At 39.6% G+C, this 15,704-nt stretch overlaps 1 protein-coding gene across 3 annotated transcripts in view; it reads left to right on the forward strand.

Moving 5' to 3' along the window:
- Window positions 1-9,226, forward strand: part of LOC117554069 (oxysterol-binding protein-related protein 10-like) — an 84,875-nt gene extending 75,649 nt beyond the window's left edge. For all 3 annotated transcript variants that reach the window (XM_034228298.1, XM_034228305.1, XM_034228313.1), the window contains 4 exons: window positions 1,185-1,371; window positions 5,504-5,686; window positions 6,019-6,172; window positions 7,170-9,226. In XM_034228298.1, the coding sequence (XP_034084189.1) occupies window positions 1,185-1,371; window positions 5,504-5,686; window positions 6,019-6,172; window positions 7,170-7,214 (569 nt within the window). In that variant the 3' untranslated portion in view covers window positions 7,215-9,226. The remainder of the gene's footprint in view (window positions 1-1,184; window positions 1,372-5,503; window positions 5,687-6,018; window positions 6,173-7,169) is intronic.
- Window positions 9,227-15,704: the final 6,478 nt, after the last annotated feature.

Genomic DNA, 15,704 nt, shown 5'->3' on the forward strand with positions numbered 1-15,704 from the left:
ACAAATGCCAAGAATATAGCACAAACCCCCACTTCTGCTAGAAACAGAGCATCAGACCTGGAAGAAGACCTAAAACTGGTACTAATTTAAACAAACTAACCAAGAAGGCTTTATTTCTGCATTCAGTCTGAAAATGTCACTTTGTCCAAATAAGGGAAGACTACAAGTAAAAAAAGAAGCAGAGGCCACCAGAACAAGGAGTAAACAATGCACCTGAGGAAACACCTGAAAGTGTTGTGGTGCTCACTGAAATCCTCAAGAAATTAGAGAATTTCGATTTGACAAAAGTGCTTATCACCAGTCTGCATATTCAGAAGCGGTTGGAAGATAAATGTGAAGATCTTGAAAGACATGCTCGACAGAATAATAAAAAAGATATACTCAATGCCTGTAAAATGAGGGCAAAAACACGTCTGATTTTGTGAAAAAACTGTTTGGAGAGAAACTGCATATCTATGAGGATATCACCACTGAGTGAGCACTGGGCAGCCGCTTTTATTGGACAAAGGAGCGGCCCAGGTCAATAATTGTTGCTATTAGATTATTGTGCTGACCCTGATTGTTTTATTTTTTATGTTACTGTAGAAGTGTGTTAAGCTTCTGGCAGCTGTGAATACAGACCATGTCTTTTTGAGACAGGAGCAGATAGTTGCTCCTTGACATCATGGGCTATAAACTGCTCTAAGTGTGTTGTGTGAATTATGAACCATGAGTGGAACAAATGAATGAATGGATGATAGGATGGATATAGTATGAACAACATACACATTGGAGCTACATGGACCGCTGTACGTTTTTTTTTTGTTGGATAAACAAGCTTTAATATGATGGTTTTGATAGCAAAAGAAAATGTATGCTATGCCATGTCCTGCTATATCCTCTTCTGTCTGTCGCTCAGGGTTGACCACGAGACTCACACACACACACACACACCTGCGTTTATTCTGACGCTCCGTTATGCTACGACTCTCTCACATTCACACACATTACGTTTATTTTCTTCACATTGACAATAATAACACTGCTTTCTCCAGGGAGGGACAAAGTCCTGGATGGGCGCCGGGTCTGTGCAGGATGAATACATCCAGATCTTTGAGTTCTAACGGAGCAGTCCTTAGTGATGCCTCATTTCAGTGAAGATCCTTCTGTCTGCTGAGCTGTGAAATGTGTCCTGTTTCTCCCAGGTGTGCTGTATTTGCTGGAGCATGATGAGCAGTACGTGTTCACTCTGCCCTGTGCCTACGCCCGCTCCATCCTGACTGTGCCATGGGTGGAACTCGGGGGAAAGGTCAACATCAACTGTGCCAAAAGTGGATACTCTGCCACTGTCACTTTCCACACAAAGCCCTTCTACGGAGGAAAAGTACACAGGTAGGCAAAGAAAGCTAATATCCCATGTGTCTATTGGCTCTATTTTTGTAACAGGACAGAGAAATGCAGATTTGTGCCGAAAAAACCCCCACAAATGTAACACTTTCTCCTCCCACCTCAGCAAAAATACAACAGTTTGGAGCCAATAAATCTACAAGTATAGGCTCAAAATATAGAATAGCAGCAAATTGACAATGTTTGAAAATGGAAGACGCACTCAGATCCTTTTTATGGACCGAAAAAACTCCATAACAAGTAAAAATCCTGAATTCAAAATGTTACTTAAAGGGGACCTATCATGCAAAATGCACTTTTTGATGTATTTTATACATTACTATGTTTCCCCGGTGTGTCAGGGAACTCACAAAGTGTCAGAAAACAAAACCCTCTCTCTTTTCCTCCGTACTCAAATCTCTAAAAACCGGGGTACAACGGAGCTGATCCAGATTTGCGTCTGATATGACGTAATTCAAATCATATCTATCAGCATACAGTAGCTATCAGAAACAATGCCTTATGTATTTTGTACGGAGCCCTCTAGGGGACATAGAGAAGAAAAAAAACAACTTTTAATTTAGCTCAATGTATTTCTGGGTCAATTCGGCAACACAGAAACCACAACAATGGAGCGGTTCATCGATTTTTACTTTGAGCTTGGCCTAAAATATAAAGATATAACATCAGTGCTTGGCAATAGGCACGGGTTTCACACAAGTGAAAGACACCCCAAGAGAACACTCAGAGCGAGGTGACATGCACGTCGCAAAGCATACTCTGAGCTTATTGACAGATTTGAATTTCGCGGATCAACAACATGACGTTACAATCATAGCAAGGTAGACAATGAGCTACAGGATTGTTTTTAACAGAACAGTTTGATACGCGCCGTCATCCGAGCTAAACATCAATAATTGGTCACAATCTGCAGCTGGAGGAGAGAGTGCTTAGGGACCGTCTACAACCTGCAACGCCGAAAATATATACTCATAGAAAAATTCAATAACTTAATTTTTTTAAGATGTAGTGCTACCAAAATCTCTTAACACATCAATGGTTATGTTTTTGTTACAGTATAACACTTATTTTGAATAAATATGCTTTAAAATATTGTTCAGGATTTTTTATTTCAAACTATTTTAAATTACTTTGATATTTTACAATGTACTGCAACCAAACCACTTTCACACATCAATAGTACATTGCTGCTCATACTACATCAGGGTTGTCCAAACTGCGGCCCGGGGGCCAAATTGTACTTCTTAAATATATATGTATACGTGTTAATAAGCCCACATTTTCTAACAAATCAAACAAAGAAAAAAACAGGTTACATCACAGCTCTCCATAGGGTTTCATTTATTTTGTTGGCAGCTCATTCCTTAAAACAGAAGCTTCAGATTGCTTATAATAAGAGGAAATATGAAATATATGTTATGTAAATAAGTTATTGAGCTTTTTTCTTATCAACTTAGATTTGTTAGAAAATGTGGCCTTATTAACATATATGTTTAAGAAGTACAATATAAGACATGCACAAGTTTAATTTGTGGGCCATATTTAATTATACTTTTTAAATTAGCTGAGGGCCGATTCAAAATGGCCCCCGGGCCGCAGTTTGGAAAACCCTGATGTAGTATGAGCAGCAATGTACTATTGATGTGTGAAAGGAGATTTGGTTGCAGTACATTGTAAAATGTCAAAGTAATTTAAAATAGTTTGAAATAAAAAAGCCTGAAAACATATTTATTCAAACTAAGTGTTATACTGTAACAACAACATAACCATTGATGTGTTAAGAGATTTTGGTAGCACTACATCTTAAAAAAATGAAGTTATTGAATTTTTCTATGAGTATATATTTTTTGGCATTGCAGTTTGGTCCTTAAGCACTCTTCTCTCCTCCAGCTGCAGATTGTGACCAATTCTTGATGTTTAGCTCGGATGACGGGGCGTATCGAACTGTTCTGATAAAAACGACCCTGTAGCTCATTGTCTACCTTGCTATGATTATAAAGTCATGTTGTTTGTATTTTTACAACGTCATGTTCATGAGTTATTGATAGGGTTGCAAAGGGGCGGAACATTTCTGGTAAATTTCCTGAAAGTTTCCATGGGAAGTTAAGCTGGGGAATTTTGTAAATATTCGATGCAAAATTAAACAAAAAACATGACATTTCAACAGATTTTTTTTTTTTTTCTTTAAGTAGAACAGAACCAGTTTTAATTATTTTATTGAACAATTATTTGTTTAATTGATGAACGAAAACAGGAATGTTGAGTTAAATATTACTCATCCCCCCCAACCCCACTCATTAAAAAATGAACAAAAATGCACCCCCCATCCAAAAATCCCCACAAAGTCCCATTCAAAATGTTAAAAGAGCCCTTCTCCCTCCAAAAAGTCCCATTAAGCTTAAATCTTCCTTCAAGCGATCCTCTGCATTTTTGCTAAACCCTTTCAGTCAATGGGCTCTTCCTGGGCCTCATCAACATCACACTCTGAGTCATCCTCTTCAGTGTCACTGTCCAGCCTTGTTGAGGATGGCTCTGTGTCAGGCTCAAAGAGCCTTAGGTTTGCCCGAATGCCAACCAGTTGTTCCACTCTCACATTTGTGAGCCTGTTGCAAACCTTTGTGTGGTATCAATAGCCATGCAGTAAGCAGTGTGCTATGGCATGGATATTCAAGTGTACTTGAATGGCATCTGTTTGTTTTAGTCAAGATTATGCTAAAATATACTTTCCCCAACTATATTTAAGTTCCCTATGAAGAGTCAACCTTCAATTTAGAAAATTCCCAGTTGATTCCCATAAATTCCCATTTATACCCGTTAATTCCCATGGAAAGTTTCCATCTTTGAAAATTCCCGGAATTTTGCAACCCTAGTTATTGATCCGCGAAATTCGAATCTGTCAATAACTCTTGAGGTGTCTTTCACTTATGTGAAACACGTGCCTATTGCCAGCCAGCACTGATGTTATATCTTTATATTTTAGGCCAAGCTCAAAGTAAAAATCGATGAACCGCTCCATTGTTGTGGTTTCTGTGTTGCCGAACTGACCCGGAAATACATTGAGCTAAATTAAAAGTTTTGCGAAATCTCGCAAAGGGGTTTTGCGAAATCTCGCAAAGGGGTTTTGCGAAATCTCACAAAAGCCTTTCGAGACCTTGGCGAGATCTCGCAAAACGTATATTTTCCCCTAAGGGGGTTCCATAGTTTTGGACGATATATGGTCTTTGTTTACATTAGCAAGCATCGCTAACACTCAGAGCTAACCTGTACTGGCGAGAGTATGTGTAAAAAATCAGGAAATAAAAAAAGAAACTCACCTTGTTGTAAACCCGCAAGAGAAAAAGCATTTGAGCTCCATACTGTTTCAGAAATAATGCTTGATGTGGTTTGGAGCTTGATGGTGTTTAATCACGGCAGAATTTAATTGTATCTGCCAGTAGAATTCTGAGCTCCCAAGCTAAGGACCCAAAATCAGCGTTTTTCTAACAGGGCTGGAGTAGAGGGATATGAGGGATTTCTAAAATGCATGATCTGTTTGGTATTTTGAGCAAAACACATCATAGACATGTTTTTATATATTTTTACATCTAATCTGAGACCCATAATATATGCCTAAAAATAGCACAATAGGAGACCTTTAAGTAGAAATACAGAAGTATTTTTAGCCTAATTCATTTTTCCAGCATTAAGATTGACTTACTGGTACCCCAGCGGCAATTTTAGTTTAAGTGAAGTTTCTATTTTAATCCTTTGCTTAGCCGTTACAGTAACAAAACATGCTCTGGTGCGCCAATCCCACCAACACCTGTGAGTGTGAATCTCTACGCCTACTGCCTGAATCTGCTTTATGGTTTTCACTTTCTTTTTGTTCTGTTTTTAATTCAGTAGGTGAACCTATATGTTCATAAAATAGTGTGTGTGAGCTGAACTGTGTTAAACTAAAACGGAGCATTTCCATTTGTCAGCTCAGATTTTATTTCTGTAGTATGTGCTCATGTGTTTCATTGTTGGTGTATTAGGCTACTGCCTGAATAGGCTTCATGAAACTAGTAATTGTAACTAAATGAATGTTTAAATGAACCCTTCTCACACTGTGAATGCTCCTGTTGATTTCCCACAGAGTGACAGCAGAGGTGAAGCACAACCAAACTGGAAACATAGTGTGTAAGGCGCAGGGGGAGTGGAACGGGGTGCTGGAGTTCACCTACAGCAACGGGGAGAACAAGGTGATAGACACCTCCAAGCATCCAATCATCAAGAAGAAGATCCAGCCTATAGAGAAGCAGGGCCAGTACGAGTCCCGGTGAGTTTCTTTTTATTACAGCATCATCATCATCGTCATCATTATAGTGGAGCGGCTAAACAGCCTAAATTAAAATGAGAAATAAAAAATATGTTATCAGTGTTCTCTTATTATTTTTGCACTCTAATGTAGGACTTCACTTGAACTGACTTTGCTTTTTTAAAACTTGTTATTTATTTTTAATATATTGCTGTTAATCGATTCTTTATTGACCCAAGACAAATATTTGGGAAATACTGTTTACATTAATGTTATACTTTTGCAAGCTAAATTCTCCCTGTTTCCAAGGCATAATCATGAAGATTTGTCTTGTTCTGTTTCTTTGTCACTAGGCGTCTTTGGCAGCATGTAACAGCGTCGCTGAAGGGAGGACATTTGGACGCAGCCACAGACCACAAACGCTGCCTGGAGGACAGGCAGCGCCGCGAGGCCAAACAGAGAGCTGCGTCCCACAGCCCCTGGAAACCCAAATACTTCATTAAAGAGGTGAGGGGGAACAGATATCCATATGTCAATTGAAGGGACCAGTTTTAGGGTCTTTGTCTTCACAAGTTGATGTTCTGAATTGCCTGTTTAGGAACTCTGCCCAATCAGAGTGGTGCACTGATGCTTTTTTTTTTTGTGTGGAACAACACGTGAAAATCTTTTAAGCTTGTGCTAACTAAAACACTTTATTTCAGGATTCTAACCACAAACATGTACAAAAAAACATTGTTTTCTAAAAGATAGAACCAGAAGTGGTGACATGCTAAGTAATTTCCAGGTTTAAGACTCATTCCTGTACCACTTTATTAAGTACAGCCATCTTTATTGATTTAAAGGCTAAGAACGAAGTCAATCTCCCAATGTGCGCATTGTAATTCCTATTTCTCTGATTGTGATGGAGGAAGACTTCTAAAGCACTTAGACATACTCACAAGGAATGCAGGCCTGTGTGGGGCTCTCAGAGGAGGATGATCATGTATCAGAGGAGATTTCAAGTCTTTGCTCCCGCCTGCTTGATCACAGGGATTAAAGGCATAAACTTGATGTAATGTTTCAACACCATGTGCATCTTCCTCAGTCACCTGCCCTGTAACTATGAACTGCCACAGGTGGTCAGTCATATTGATACTTACACTCAGAATACTTTTTTTATTTTGTTTCTGATATTCAGAGACTGTCGAGTTTGTATTGTTATTTTTGTTTCTTTATAGCTTTTTCTTATCTCTTAAGATAATATAGATCAAATATTTGTTTCGTTTTTTGGGGGATTTTGTATTTATTTGTAGTATTATGTATATTATTTACATATAAAAATAACAATATTTTACAATAATATTAAATATATAATTAATAATAATAAATGAAATATATAATAATAATATGAATGATACAATCAATAATAAGCATTATAATAATACAAAACAAAATTATAACAAGAAATGTATATTGTAATATTATCAACGTGTGTGTGTGTGTGTGTGTGTGTGTGTGTGTGTAGGGTGAAGGCTGGGTGTATCACAACCCTCTGTGGAAGGCGCAGTGACGCGTAGCAGCTCTCTAATCCCAGGCGACAGATCGGGCGACGGAGGCCGATCGCTGGCCGACACAGACATGAGGAGAGTCAAACAGACAGACGGACAAACGGAGAGCAAGACACACGGACGGAGAAAAGAGAGTGCTACCAAAGACAACCCGAGGAAACCGGCCACATCTCCAGTTCTGAGCGTTCAGGAGTGTGCTGGTTCAGCAGTGAGCCTCTCTTGAGATTACAGTGTTCAGACAAAATGGGATTGTTTTAACTTCTGAACAAACCCCTGTAAACAGCTACTGCCCATCTCACTTTTTAGTTGTTTAGGCAATGTATTAACTGTTTTGCACAATTCACTGTACAATACAATGTGTGTGTGTGTGTTTTCATGTACAGGTGTATGCTTGTAAGAATGGATGGGTAAACTATTTAGCTACAACCCTATTTTATAGAATCCAGAGGGGGCAGGGCTAGTTTAGTTTGAAGCTGCAGAGCACTGATCCTCTCTGTGCTGGAACTTATTTAAACTTAATATGACAAACTACTTTATTCAATATAAATAGTGTTTTATCTGAAGTCATATTCCTTAGGGGAAGGTGTCCTCAAACTGTTGTACATACATTTCTTATATAACTTTCTCTGTCATAACATCTAATAAATCCCTCCAGCCAACCACTATGTTACTGTAGAAAGTGAATCTGCGCCTGCTGAATCCAGATCTCAATGGAACATTTACTATGCTGCATTTGGCTTTAAATGGGTCAGTTCCCCCATATAAACTCTTAAAACAAACATACTCTCTCACATCCCTCCGGTGATATCTCTCCATTAAGGTGGTTTTTATTTTAAGATATCTGCCCTCCATCCAAATACAACAGAATTGCTGCTTAGAGAACAGAAACATTACATTTGACATGACACTCCCATTTACTGTTTATTGGATTTGGGAGAGCTGATGAAAACATGGTTAGAATCACAATAAAATAAGCTAGCTGAGCCTGTTAGTGCTTATTGAAACAACCTTAGCTTTTGCTGTAACTTTAGCTCTTACAGTGCATTCACATGATTGGTGATCAACAGCGTTTTGTTTTTCTTGCTCGCTTGCGCCGCTACATACAGCTAGCATCTGATTGGTTGCACATCGAGAGATCAGGGGTAAACAAGGTCAAAGTTGAATTGATTTGAACTTTGAGTGTCAGCCTAGTCGGGCTGCAACACTCTTTATAGAAACACAACGTCAGCGCAGAGCCATTTTGCTGCGCATCATGTTAATGCAGCTTAAGGTTAGCGTACTTAGCTAACCTGTTGACTCTTCTCCGTGGATAAGTTATTAAAGTAAATCATTTTTGCTCATGTTTAGTTATATATTTCGACTAAAGCTTCATCTCTGTTTTTCAAGTGTGATGAACTTGAGTTGACCCCCTCCCTGCCATTTTCTTGCTCCTTCAATGAGCTGCTCTACCTCTGACAAGGTGGGTCAAACCAAAACTCCATCACCTCAAAGATAAGACATCCATAATGAATAATACATCAGCTTTCTGTAACCTCTTACCTTTCCATCCTCAGTTCCTCAAACACCTGCATCTGACCAATAGGGCACAAGTAATGACTGATATGTGTGGGAATACCTGATGAGTGTCTGCTGTTTGTAACTGATAAGCACCACAGTGCACTTTGTACATATGTCTGTGTGAGGCCATGAGGCTCAGTGCACCAGTGTGGGGTGAAATAGTCTAGCTGTCCACTGGATTATACTAGTATGTTTTTTAACAGAGTAGCAGATCAAAAATGAATATTTAAAGTGTGTGAAGTAGCTGACCTTAAGCATAATAATGAGTATTTTAATCTACGGATCTCCGCTCTGAAACCATTTAAGTTTTCATTCATATTTATTGGCAATGTCTCCAGTGTCATCACAAAGCTTCAACATCCACCTTTTCCTATCTCTTCGTATACAACAAACCTATGCAACACTTCTGCAGACGGTAGTCTCCTATTTGTTTAAAGTAAAGATCTCTCTTACCAAATGTGTTGCCTGCTGTTTTGTTGGGTGCTTCTTCTTTCTCTTGGATTACCACGTGACAGTTTATCAGAGCGGGAAGAGGTTAGAGTAAATGTATACTACAATGTGAACTGCTCCATGCAAGTAAACATCCTTCATTCAAAAATATACTGAAGTGACTATATAAATGTTATCAGCAAAATAGGCTTGAAGTATAAAACAGTCCACTTTAAAAGATATATTAATGCCAAATGTATTTGTAATTGAAAATAAATAAAGAGACATTTAGTCTAGTACAAGTACAAGTACCTCCAGATTGCACATAAATGAAGAACTCAAGTAAAGGTATTTGCTTACTTTCACTACTATACATAGAAGGATAAATCAAAATAAACGATGTAAAGATGTCCATGGATTACTGCACTGACAGTACCGTGGGAAAAATATGGAGAACACAGTACAGGTGAACCCTTCTGCTCCTAACTGCACAATGTTCATTGTTCCAGAGTAAAGAACATGATTCAGAGTGTTGCCTTGTGGGAAAACTGCACCTCATTGCATATGTTTGCTGCCATCTGGTGCTCAAAATATAACACTATTGGCAGGTAAAAGCGAAGTGAGGATCTGACAAAGCAGCCAACTCTAAGAAGTTTAAACGAAGTAAAAAACAAAATGATTTGTGATAAGTGTTAAAATACGATTTCCTTTAACCACCTACTTGGCTGGATAAACTGAATAATATTTTTCAGAAAGTCAATGGAGAACACAACAATATTCAAGTAACCACAACACAAGGAGTTAAAGGGGGATGAATTTGATTGGCCACATGGCCCTAATTGCTCTCTTATTTCCACTTTTTAAATATCTAATTTATTTGATTCACAAACTGAATAAAAAAGACATGTACAAGAGATAATGCAGATATGTGAAATTGGACACCCCGATAAGCTATCCAAAAGTTGAGAATAGAATCCCAGACACTTATCTAAAAATATCCTAACATATCTAGAATTGGAGAGAGTACATGTATTATACAGAAAAACATGTACAAGCTAAAAAATACCAAACCCTTACTGAATACCCTTAAAAAACCCTAAAACTAAGTCTAACTACTGAATGATCTCCAAACATGTATTAATCAGTCTAAACACATGTTAAAAATACACAAGATACAATATATACAGACATATTACAAGGGTGAATAAAGATATAAACAAAATGCATCTCAGAGTAAAGTAACTTGCATTACTGAGTGTTTTTCCAAAGAGGACAAGTGAAAAACTGGTGTGATTTGTGTGTAAGTCAAACTGTATGTACAGTATGTTAACAATGTGTCAATAATACGAGGAAATATATATTGGATGAGGGACAGGTGAATGTTGTGCTACTTTGCGCCAAAATATTGCTTTGGCAGTGAAATTGATCAAATGTGGGTTATGTTGAAGTCATAAGACACAAAACAAGTCAAAGAGTCAGAGGGTCTGACTTCACGGTAGAGTTGCCACGTCAATTCTGAAGAACTCTACCCCAGACCCATGTATTTAGCTAGTTCAGAGAGATTAATCAACATTGTGCATAACAAGGTAGAATCATAACACCTCTATCAGCTGACGGCAACAGGCAGGAACATAGAATCATAACACCTCTATCAGCTGACGGCAACAGGCAGGAACATAGAATCATAACACCTCTATCAGCTGACGGCAACAGGCAGGAACATAGAATCATAACACCTCTATCAGCTGACGGCAACAGGCAGGAACATAGAATCATAACACCTCTATCAGCTGACGGCAACAGGCAGGAACATAGAATCATAACACCTCTATCAGCTGACGGCAACAGGCAGGAACATAGAATCATAACACCTCTATCAGCTGACGGCAACAGGCAGGAACAGGGAGACAAAACACTGAGAGCACAGCAGCCAAGGTTACAGGTGCGTGTTCTCAGTCAGGACAGTTTGAACTGATAAACTGGGTCAAAGCTATGGGCCTTGGAAAATATTTCCCCAACATCTGCTATAACCAACAGCCTGTGACCAAACTGCATGAACAGTTTATTATTAATCTATTATATGAGCAGACTTTGTCACTAGACAAGAAAACACAATCAAACATCAACAGACCATCAATAAATCAATCAATACATATACAATACAGCGTCACATTTAGTCATGTAAATTGGCACGCAACCGGGAAACAACAAGTGGTCAAGCTACAGTAGTAGTGAATGTTACGAGAGCTTTATTTCAATCTCAATCTTTATTTATTTATATAGCACATTTAAAAACAACCTTCAGTTGGTCAAAGTGCGGTACAGGCAATAACTACTGTAGAGGAAACTTCTGTGTAGCTATGCAGTGGGAGTCACCGACTCAGGAAGGAGACACGGTAGGAGCAGTAGCTTTGATGTCAAACACTGATGGTTTATTTGGAGTTACGGCCGGAGGATTCACATCACAAGTCCAAGAGCCAGAGGTTCTGACTTCACGGTAGAGTTGCCACGTCAATTCTGGAGAGCCTCTCTCTTGCCAGCCCATTTAACTGGTTCCACAGAGAGTCATCAACATGTTTTGATAAGATAGCTTTAGATAGTTTGGGCACACTAAGTTACCAGCTTCCGCCACTTATGGCCTTGGATATGTCATGCCCTGGAGTCCTCAGACAACAGAGAAGGAAGTGTCCCAGTGTGCCCACAATACAGACCATCTGTGACCCAGTATTGACCGGTCACAGAATGGGAACAATAACATTATTGGCTGAAGCAGCCTGTGTCCTTAAAGGAGGTAAACAGACATCAGGGTTGGTCCCGTACGTCATATCTAGGAGTCTAGGACAATTATTTCCCTAACAACTAGGATATAAAAACACAATGGGAGTACAATAATAAAACAATAATTAAAAACATGATAAAAAGCACAATAACTAGAAACATATAAAAACACATACAAATGTAAAAATGTAATGTTCAACTAGTATTAAACGCCAGTGCAAAGAGGTGAGTTTTCAGCTGAGATTAAAAAAGTTCAATAGACTCAGCAGTCTGGATATGTACTGGGAGGCTGTAAAAAAAAGCGTAAGCACATTACGCCCGGGGAGGGCGTATTACCCCTCCCCGGGCGTAATGTGCTTACGCTTTTTTTTACAGCCTCCCAGTACAGACGGCGCTCCGGAATGCACTAGTCAACTTGAGAGCAAGGCAGCATCATAGTAAATAACGCAGGCAAATGGTCTGAAATACCAGTGTCACAAATGTCCCTGATACAAACATCTAAACCATGAGAAAACACAAGGTCCAGTGTGTGTCCCTTCTCATGTGTCGGGCCATTAACCGACTGTCTAAGATTAAAAGAGTCAATGAGATTCATAAAATCTTTGACGAGCGGTCGGGAATCACAGCACACATGATTATTAAAATCACCAATGATTAAAAATCGATCAAAGTTCAAGATAACCCCCGCTACAAAGTCTGAGAATTCCTGAATAAAATCCTTATTGAACTTCAGAGGGCGATAGATCAAAGCACAGAGCACTGGAAGTGTTAAGTGTAGTTCGAAAAGTTGCAGTTCAAAGCTGGAGAAGCTGTTCGACGGAGATTGACGGCAGTTAAAGCTGGATTTACAGACCGACGCCAGCCCTCCACCTCTACCGGTGGTCCGCGGGGTGCTGATGAATGAACAGTCAGGAGGAAGAAGTTCAGAAAAAGCTGTTAACTCACCAGCACGAATCCACGTCTCCGTCAGAAACATAAAGTCCAAATCCTGGGATTTAAAAAAGTCATTAAGCAGGAAAGTCTTGTTAGCTAGCGATCTAGCATTGATGAGTGCCAGGCGGAGAGTAAGCTCCTCTCTTCTCGGTTTTTGATCCAGTGGAGGAAGGTGTCTGTGATCCACGCCACCCCTGCGTATCCGCCTGGGGAAATTAGCCTGCTCCGGTAGGCTCACTGAGCTGCCATCCGGAAAGATGCGGAGGAGCCATCTCTGCCTAGTCATCGGGGCAGCGTAGCATCCACTGCTATTGAGGCCAGGGGCCTTTCCACGTAGAGATAGCAGGTAAGCCCTGATCCTTACGGCTTCTCCGCCCCGCTTTCCCCTTCATCTTGGGCACTTCCTCTGGGGGATGGCATATACCTGGCGGCGCAGGTATGCCGGTATGCCGCCGGTATGCTTGAAAGAAGTGGAGGAGGAGGATTCGAGGTTGGCTCTCCTAAACATTGCTCTAATACCCCCTCCTGAATCGCTTTGATTTCTATAAGTGACTGGCAGGCGTAAACTAGTATAGCAGAGACATTTTGACAAAAAACACAAAACAATTAAACTACTAGAACTAATAAAAGGCTGAACAGGCCTGGGAGACGTCTCGCCGTGCACACTGCTGGCGCCATCATCCTTACTTTATTTGGAAGTTGGAGTGCTATATTGTTTTACAGTAGGAAAATAAAAGCAGTAGCGTATCGTCATAGTTGGTGGAAACAATGGTGGAGTTTGTGGGAGAGAAACTCTCTGGAGAGAACACAGGGATTTTAGCCTTTGCAGACCATTGACATGCACATAAACCTATATAACACACTGCAGAGAAGAGAAAATCCAAAGAAGCATAATAGGGACTCTTTAAGTCTTCCACACATTTTTATTGAGCTTTGTATAGTAATCTTTTTTTCTACACTCTTCTACTATGTTATGAGTACTTTCGTATTTCATTGTATTGTCCCTTAAATTCTTGTTAATTGTCTTATTTTTGCTTTAATTGTATCAATACAATTATTATCTTGTATTGCAAATTTGCACAGAAAACCTTATACAAATAAATAAAGTTCAAATTTATGTTACAGAATGCGTGTTTATTTGTCTGTGTGTGTGAGTGTTGCTCAGAGCTGATGGCTCAACACAAGCACACCATAGAGCAGGGGTGCCCAACCTTTTTTTAACCGAGAGCTACTTTTAAAGTTGCCAGTCTGCCGAGATCTACCAGTCCAAATAGAGAGACGTAGCCATTACTGACAGCCTACTACCAGGTGAATACACACTTCTACTTGTATAAAACTGACCTTCGTACGATTAATACTCCATAAAATAATGCAGATCCTTTATCTTACCTCTTTCTAATCTACACACATACAAGTATTTAACTGAAGTTACACAACAGTGTTGTTGATACAGAGTTGGAGTTTATTCACACGTCACTACAGTGGGTAATGTTTTCAAGAAACATTGAACAGTGCTGCCACATATGACACAGGGAAAAAAGAAAAGACTCTGAACTCTTTCTTTGTCATTATATAAAAATAGTGTTGCTACAAAAGTATAAATGAGGCTTACTAATAAGACAACTCAGATCTGAAGCTACACAGGAATCTGCTGCAACAGTGCAATAAAAAAGACAAAATTAATAGAATCAAACCCTTTTTTTGTTGAATTTTAGTAGAGTATAAAAATAAATGCCTTTTAAAATAGGATGCAAGCAACACTAGTTTCTTAACCTGAATTGATATAATCAATTTAAGTTTGCATTCTTATACCATTTTGTACAATAATTATAATGAATACGTTCAGACAAACTAAAACTTACAGCTGATTAATAACAGTATCTAACTTGAGTTTTTATTATATCAAAAACCTATTGAAATGCTACTGTTATTTTTACTGTCCCCAAAAAGCGCGTCGGCAGCCTCCAGGAATGCTTCTTTCACAACTTCGCCATCTTTGAAAGACTTCATGTGTTTCGCAAGAACGTGACTGACACGATAAGATGCTCTGGTAGCTGCCTTTCTCTTGTTGTTGGGCCTGGTGAAAATGGACTACTGTGCATTTAGCTGTCCTTTCAGGCCCCTCCCCTTTTGGAGCGTAGGGCAGAATTAGGAGGGAATTCCGTCTCGTAGCGTTTGTGCACTGTTTTGAAATGTCGCTCCTAAATTACCCTTCTTCGACAAAGCCACGCTCGCATTGCAGATGAGACAGATGGACTTTGAATTGGAATAGATACAAAAATAATCATCCTCCCACTCGGAGTGAAAATTATATATTTTGGGCTTTTTTGCTTCTGCCATAATTACGGTCTTGTGTGTGTGCGGACTGTCACTCCTTTTAGTTTTGACACGGACAAAGTCAGCGAAATAATGCCCACTGCCCACCAGCCACGCCCCCACACATGGGGTCACGCCGGCCAATCACAAAGCTTTGGTGCGTTCAAGTGCATTATTCTGGCACGGGAAGATTATGTTATAGGACATTAACGATAAAACAGAATATTGTTGTTCTATTTTTAGACACATCTCGCGATCGACTGGGAATCTCCCCGCGATCGACCGGTCGATCGCGGTCGACTGGTTGGGCACCCCTGCCATAGAGGTTTCTCAATACTCAAATTTCCCCTCCTCGACTCCTATCCTCGACTCCCCTCCTCGAGACTTGGTGCCCAAGCCCCCAGGAAGTGCGCCGGAGTCTGATGAGAATATTCGTGCTGGTCAAACGGCGGTACTACACTTCCTTTAGGTTGCTGGGC

This window comes from Gymnodraco acuticeps, unplaced genomic scaffold, assembly GCF_902827175.1.
Source record: "Gymnodraco acuticeps unplaced genomic scaffold, fGymAcu1.1, whole genome shotgun sequence".
NCBI classification, from domain to species: Eukaryota; Metazoa; Chordata; class Actinopteri; order Perciformes; family Bathydraconidae; genus Gymnodraco; species Gymnodraco acuticeps.